At 39.1% G+C, this 8,286-nt stretch overlaps 2 protein-coding genes across 2 annotated transcripts; both read right to left on the bottom strand.

Moving 5' to 3' along the window:
• Positions 1-2,624: 2,624 nt before the first annotated feature.
• Positions 2,625-3,116, bottom strand: LOC142163287 (uncharacterized). Its single transcript, XM_075220558.1, has one exon. It carries the CDS (start codon positions 3,114-3,116, stop codon positions 2,625-2,627), a length of 492 nt encoding a protein of 163 aa, XP_075076659.1.
• Positions 3,117-6,679: 3,563 nt separating this feature from the next.
• Positions 6,680-7,159, bottom strand: LOC142163286 (uncharacterized). The gene has a single exon (XM_075220557.1). The coding sequence runs from the start codon at positions 7,157-7,159 to the stop codon at positions 6,680-6,682; it is 480 nt and encodes a 159-aa protein (XP_075076658.1).
• Between the last annotated feature and the right edge of the window lie 1,127 nt (positions 7,160-8,286).

The raw sequence follows: 8,286 nt of genomic DNA, 5'->3' as shown, positions 1-8,286 counted from the left end.
ATATAAGTTCATGTAACTGATTCCACTAATTAATTCTAAACTAATACATGAAATTAGGAAAAATACCCAAAATGCCCCTTGGGCCCACATCTCGGAATAGGGTAAAATTTATAAAGTCAAAATCCTCATACTCTCATGAGTTCATTTATACCAAAATTATTCCAACCCGACATCAAATTCTAGATCAAAGCCCCAAAATTAGGCCTAAGAACGTTTCCCAATTTTTCTCCAAACTTTCACCCCAAATTCGAATAAGCATGAATTTAAGCATAGATTCGTGAAAATTAATCAAAATCGAGTAAGAATTACTTACCCAAAATATCCAGGTGAAAATCCCTCTCAATATCGCCAATCTCGGGCGCCCAAATCAATTTCTAAAGTTTTGAAACTAAACCCTCGATTCTGCCCCTTTTCTGACTAGTGAAACCGCATCTGTGGCTTTGGGACCGCACTTTCGGTCCCGCTTCTGCAGAACTAAAGTTGCACCTGCGACAATTCATTAAAAACCCAGCTTCCGCACCTGCGACCACTTTTACCCAGATGTGGTGCCGCTTCTGCGGTCCCTGCTGGCTCTCCTCCTTTCCGCTTCTGCAATGCTATCACTGCTTTTGCGGCTCTGCACCTGTGGGCCCCAACCGCAGGTGCGGTTATGATAGAAGATCAGCAACTTCAGCTTCTTCAAGCCACTCCCAATTCTTCCGACAACCTTCTGAAATCATCCCAAGGCCCCCAGGACCTCAACCAAAAATACGAACAAGTCCTATACCACTATTCAAACTCGTGCCAACCTTCGAAACACTCAAAACAATACTAAACCCACAAATCACTCTCCAATCCAAGCCTAAAGGTTTCCAAAACTTCCAAATTCCGTTTTCGATCAAAAAGTCTATCAAACCTCGTCCGAATGACCTGAAATTTTGCACACACGTCCCAAATTACACAATGGACCTACTCCAACTTCCAGAATTCTATTCTGACCCCGATATCAAAATTTCACTATCGAACCGGAAACTTTAAAAATTTAATTTTCAGCATTTCAAGCCTAAATAAGCTACAGACCTCCAAAACACAATCCGAACATGCTCCTAAACCCAAAATCATGCAACGGAGATAACGGGACCAATGTAATTCCATTCTGAGGCCGTCATCACACTACTCCAACTACGGTCAAAATTCTAAAACTTAAACTCTCATTTAGGGACTAAGTGTCCTAGAACTCTCTGAAACTCCAAATAAATACTTCCGGTAACTCACAATAGCAGAAATAAATACGGAGAATACAGTTAATAGGGGATCAGGGCGTTAATTCTTAAAATGACCGGCCGGTTCATTGCAAAAAATTGAAAGTAAAATAGGAGAAGTTGGCGACAAAATTTAGGATGATCTATCTGGAATCTCTGATTGGCAGAGAGACGATGCAATCTATACAAGGTGCTCTAATTGGAAACGCGGACGATGTGATTTGTACAAAGAAGACGGTTTGATATGTACAATGTGCTCCGATTTGTGGAGCAGACAGTTTGATATGTAGAAGGTGCTCCGATTGGCGGAGTAGAAGCTGATATGGTTGTGTCAGAGTGTTGGTTGTAGGGTACCTACAAAGAGTTCAAAGTTAGTCCTTAGCTATTTGAAGCTGAAATATATCAATAAAGGAGAGTTAAAGCTCATGAAATGTAGTGTGTCTGGCATCAATTCTAATGTTATATGACGCCCTTTTATTCTTGTCAATCATTCACTAAACATATTTATAGTAGGGGAGGGGAATTTATTTATGTTGATCGCAAGCCTAGCATTGCCTCGAATCTAGTGCATTATGCCATGGGGTTCAGCAAGTGAAAGAAGTAGTCTTTTCTTAAACGTTATTTGGAAAAATCATTTATGTATATGGAAAACACTATCATTCCGAATTATGACATGTTTGATGGTCTCCTAGATGCGAGTATCGATTTTAGATGGCATTGCCTTGCTGATGATGCTTTTCTGGATATGCCCCTGATGACATAACTTCCTTGATGATGCAATCACTTCCTAACCTAGGCAATGCATTACAAAGGCTTCTCCTAGGGTAACAACCAAACCTTTCTAGGTTGCCTACGTGTTCAAATAGAATCAGGTCTGAGTGTAGTTCGAGGGTACGAGTAAATGAAATAATGAAATGACAAAGCCTAGCTCAGGCATCCTACATACCCAAGAGTCAGGTCAAAATGTAGTTCGATTAAAATAAATGCAAAATGACAGAATTTTGAAATGATATGATCGAGTCTGACTTAGACTGCATACATATCCAAATGAAATCAGGTCAAAATATAGTTCGATTACAATAGATATAAAATGACAAAATTTTGAAATGATATGTCCGAGTCTGACTTAGACTGCCTATGTATCCAAATAGAATCAGGTCAAAACCTAGTTCAACTAGAATAGATAATTGAATCAATGTGGATTGCCTACATATTCCTGCCAAAGAAAATCAAGTCGTGGCATAGTTCCGAATACATGGAAATGATATTTTTGTTTTTCTATTACAAAAGTAGGACCGGACCAAATGTAGTTTGCCTATATATCCCACCATGGGAAGTCAGGTCGAGCGTAGTTCTATTATAAAAAACCTAACTCTGTGGTCTTCAAATGTAGTATCTCATGATTGTGTCTGAATTGATGGGCTTCGTGCTTACTTTTCCGCCCATTTCTGCTATGATTACTGCTTCTCCTAACAATGTTATATGGACTACATAGGGACCCTTCCAATTTGGTGTGAACATCCCTTTTTCTCGTTCTTGATAGGGAAATATATTCTTCGACACCAGTTGCCCTGGTGTGAACCGCCGAGGTTTCACTTTCCTGTTGAATGCGTTGGTCATCTTATTTTGGTACAGCTGACCATGAAAAACTACATCCATCCTCTTTTTATCGATGAACATGTGTTGTTCTTGTCTGACACGTCTCCATTCTACGTCATCCAACTTGGCTTCCTGGATAATTCTTAAAGATGGCATCTCTACCTCTGCAGGTATTACAACTTTTGTGCCATATACCAGCACGTATGGCTTTGCCCCGATAGATGTCCTCATGGTTGTGCTGTAACCAAGTAGGGCAAATGACAGTGCTTGTTCCATTGCCTGTGATTATCCACTATCTTTTGTAAGATCGTCTTGATGTTTTTGTTGGCTACTTCAACCATTTCATTCAACTGTGGCATGTATGTTGTGGAATTACAATGGACGATTTTGAACTTCTTGAAAATTTCCCTCATGATATCACTATTGAGATTGGTTGAATTGTCAATTATAATTGACTCTAAAATCCCAAATTTGTAGGCTATGTTGTTACAAATGAAATCTTCCGCAACCTTCTTTGTAACAGTCTTGTATTTGGATGTTTTGACCCATTTGGTGAAATAATCAATGACTACCAAGATGAAATGATGTCCATTCAATGCGTCCAGTTGTATATGCCCAATTACATCCATTCCTTAAGAAGTGAATGATCAAGGAGAACCCATTATGTTTAATTTATTTTCAGAACCCGAATGAAATCCCCATTATTTGACACTAGTGCATTTCTACACATAGCGGATGCTGTCCCTTTTTGTGGTCATCAAAAAGTATACGGCTCTTATAATCTTCCTAGATAAAGTGAAACTGCTCATGTGAGGCCCGGACATTCTTCCATGTATTTATTCCTATAACCTTGTTTCTTCAACAACATCTACACACCTTAACAAATCCAAGTCCGGGGTCCTCCTATACAGGACTTCCTTATTGAGGAAAAAGTGATTTTCTAGTCTCCTCAATGCTCGCTTCTGATCGTTAGTGGCATTCTAGGGATCTTTTCTCGCTTTGAGAAATCTCTTGTTGTCATAGTACCAAGGTTTGCCATCTGGTTCTTCATCTATATGGAGGCAGTATGCATGCTAGTCCCAGATCTCTACCTTGATGGGGTCGATGTAATTCTTGTCTAGGTGTTGAATCATAGATGACAACGTTTCAAAAGCATTCAGAAACTAATTATGGACTTTGGGGACATGCTTGAACTCGATCTTGGTGAACCTCTTACAAAATTCCTTTACGCATGCAAGTACAGAAGGATCTTAAATTCTTTGTAGTCCATTTGTGTGCACAATTCCAAAGCTGTCAGAGTAGTCGAATATCTATGTGATGGGAGTATTTGACTTTGAATTTCTTCGTGATGGAAATATCCAACTTGGAATTTGAATCTACGCACGATGGGAGTTTTTTACTTTGAATTTGAATATCTGCGTGATGGGGGTTCTTGACTTTAAATTTGAATCTTCACGCGATTGGAGTATTTAAATTTGAACCACGTAAGAGTGTAAATTGCTTGTAAGATGCACAAATTAAACATCAAAACATTGAAGGTAAAATAGGAGAAAAGATGAACATGCCCAAGAGATATTCTTGATTGCATATCTAATTACGACCATCGATCGGCGGAACATGTGACAAAATTGAATGGTCTATCCTTCGATTGGAAAAGTTGGTGACTAAATTTGTGGCAATCTATCTGGAATCTCCGCTTGGCAGAGCCACGTCGCAATCTATACAAGGTGTTCTGATTGGCAGAGTGGACAATGCAATTTGTATAAAGTAGTCGATTTGATATGCACAATGTGCTCCGATTGGCAGGGCAGACGATTTGATACGTACAAGGTGCTCCAATTGGCGAAGCAGATGGTTTGATAAGTATAAGTCACTCCGATTGGTGGAGCAAACGATGATCTGGTTGTGTTGGATTCTTGGCTCTGGGGTACCTACAAAGAGGTCAAAGTTATTCCTTTGCTATATGAGACTAAAATAAATCAATAAAGGAGAGTTAAGAGCTCATGAAGTTGTAGCAGATCTGGAACCGATTCTGATGTTATATGACACCCTTTGATTCTTGCCAATCTTGCACTCAAAGAAAAATTCTTAGTAGATGAGGGAGTTGATTTGTGTTAATCGTAAGCCTGGCTTTGACTTGAATCTGGTGAATTATGCCATGAGGTTCGACAGGTGGAAAAAGTAGAATTTTCTTAAAAGTTATTTTGAAAAATCATTTATGTATATGGAAAATGCCGTCATTCCGGATTATGACATGTTTGATGGTCTCCTTGATACGAGTATCATTTCTTATGTCTTTGCCTGATGATGCTTTTTTGGATATTCCCCTGACGACATAACTTCCTTGCTGATGCGATCACTTCTTTATCAAGGCAATGCATTACAAAGGCTTTTTCTAAGGTGACGATTGAGCCTTTCCAGACTGCCCAAATATCCAAATCGAATCTGGTCTTAGCGTAGTTCAAGGGTATGAGTAATTGAAATAATGAAATGATTGAGCCTGGGTCAGGCAGCCTATGTATCCAAAATGAAATAAGGTCAAAATATAGTTTGATTACAATAGATGCAAAATGACAGAATTTTGAAATGATATGACCGCGTGTGACTTAGACTGCCCACGTATCCAAAACGAAATCATGTCAAGCGTAGTTCGATTATAATAGATGCAAGATGATAGAATTTTCAAATAATATGACCGAGTTTGACTCAGACTACCTCCATATCCAAATAGAATAAGGTCAAAATATAGTTCGATTACAATAGATGTTTGAATCTGATATGGATTGTCTACGTATTCGTACCAAAGGAAATCAAGTTGTGTCGTAGTTCCGAATACATGGAAATGATGTTTTAGGTTTACTATTACAAAAGTAGGACCTGATGTTATATGGGTTGCCTACGTATCCAATCGTGGGAAGTCAGGTCGAGCTTAGTTCATTTACAATGAAAGCTAACTCTATGGTCTACAAATGTAGTATCTCTTGATTGCGTCTGAATTGATGGGCTTTGTGCTTACTAGGCCGTCCATTTATACTAAGATCAATGCTCCTCCTGACAATGCTCGATGGACCACATTGGGACCCTGCTAATTTGGCGCGAACTTCCCTTTCGCTTTTTCTTGATGGAGGAATATCTTCTTTAAAACTAGCTGCCTTAGTGTGAACTACTGAGGTTTCACTTTCAATGTTAAATGCATTAGCCATCCTATTTTGGTACAACTGACCGTGACAAACTGCATCCATTCTCTTTTGATCGATGAGCATAAGTTGTTCTTGTCTGACATGTATCCATTGTACATCGTCCATCTTGGCTTCCTGAATAATTCTGAAAGATGGTATCTCGACCTTGCGGGTATTACAATTTTTGTAACATGTACCAACATGTAAGGCATTGACTAGGTATATATCTTCATGGTGTTATTGTAACCAAGTAGGGCAAACGATAGTTTCCCATGCCATTGCTTATGATTGTCCACTATTTTTTGTAAGATCCTCTTGATGTTTTTTTGGCTGCTTCAACTGCTCTATTCATTTATGGCCTATATGTTGTGCAATTACGATGGATGATTTTGAACTTCTCGCAAATTTACCTCATGAGATCACTATTGAGATTGGTTGCATTGTTATTTATATTGACTCTAGAATCCCAAATCGGCAGACTATGTTGTTACGGATGAAATCTGCTACTACCTTCTTTGTAATAGCCTTGTATGTGGAATCTTCGACCCATTTGGTGAAATAATACCAAGATGAAACAATGTCCATTTGATGTGGCCGATTCTATAGGTCCAATTACATCCATGCAACAAGAGGCAAATAACTAGGGAGAACCCGTTACGTTTAATTCATCGGGCCGACCCTGGATAAAATCCCCGTGAATCTAACACTAGTGACAGTTTTGCACATAGCGGATGTTGTCACTTTCCATGGCCATACAAAAGTATCCGGCTCTAGAATCTTCCAGGCTAAAGTGAAACCGTTCATGTAAGGCCCGCGCATTCCTGCATGTATTTCTTCCAATAACTTTGTTGCTTTAGCAGCATCTACACACCTTAATAGACCCAAGTCCGGGGTCCTTTTATACAGGACTTCCCCGTTATAGAAAAAGTGATTTGCTAGTCTCCTCAATGCTCGCTTCTGACCGTTAGTGGCATTCTCAGGATATTTTCTCGCCTTGAGGAACCTCTTGATGTCATAGTACCAAGGTTTTACATCTGGTTCTTCATCTACGTGGAGGCAGTATGCAAGCCGATCCCGGATCTCTACCTCAATGGGATCGATGTAATCCTTGCCCAGGTGTTGAATCATGGATGACAGCATTGCAAGAGCATCGACAAATCATTCTAGACTCTGGGGACATGTTTGAACTCGATCTTGGTGAGCCTCTTGGACAATTTCTTTAGGCAATGCCGTTGACTGATTACATCAACAAAAACTGAGTTCAATCTACCACATTCAATTCATATACTCACATATATCAAGGAAATCACTCACTCTCACAAAAGAGGTCACATGCATGCAATTTCTTATGCGTGAACTCCTGCGCGCCTTCACGCGTTTCTTCGCGCACCTGGAGCTTGATTTCGTCCATTTTTTCATCTCGTCCTTGTGCGCCCTCAACTCCGAGGGGTTGTTCTTACTCATAAATCATTCCAATATCCTCTTGAAAGCATCATACAGGCTCCTCGTCCTGCAATGTATACATATCACAATTAAAGCCTATTTTTTATCAATTAACCATAATATGTCATTGGAATATAATCAAGCGGAAGCATAAACAATAGCTAAATCACCTAGAATTTGCCCATTATCAGCCTTTATATTTATTCAAAGAACAGTAGCCTAAATGTAAAGGAGAATATTAAAGTATTTGCAAGAGCTATGGGTTATGAGAATGAGAAGTTCATCAGTCAACATTCGAGGAAGAATGTTCCAAAGGGGGGAATGATGTTATGCCCCAGTATTACATTGATGTTACGCCTCGCAGTATTATATTACAATAATGTTACACCTCCCAGTATTATATTACGATGATGTTACACCCCGTGATATTACGTCGATGTTACGTTCCGCAATATTATATTACGACTATGTTACACCCTGTAGTATTGTACGTTCAATTTGTCGTAAGATAATTGACATCAGTTCAATGACAAAATTATTTGGAGATTATAAGTATTATGTTGTTTCAAACAAGTTCGTAAAGGTGAGAGGGTAAGTAAATCAAAGAAAATGAGTTTCATCGAAGTTCGTCATTTTGAGATAAAATACGGTCCGAGCTATAATATCTGGTATTTATGGACTAGTATCCTGGAGATTTATTAGCACAATTGCAATATCCTTCAGAAATGTCAATTAATGCTAACAATCCATCCACAATTTTGGGTTATTCTAACTCCAGCCGGATCCTGATATCCCATCTACCTCTTAAACCATTTTCGTTAGCT

This window comes from Nicotiana tabacum, chromosome 8 (genome assembly GCF_000715075.1).
Source record: "Nicotiana tabacum cultivar K326 chromosome 8, ASM71507v2, whole genome shotgun sequence".
Classification (NCBI taxonomy): Eukaryota; Viridiplantae; Streptophyta; class Magnoliopsida; order Solanales; family Solanaceae; genus Nicotiana; species Nicotiana tabacum.
The sequence above is the reverse complement of the archived record's forward strand: the minus strand, read 5'-3'. Positions and strand labels throughout refer to the sequence as shown.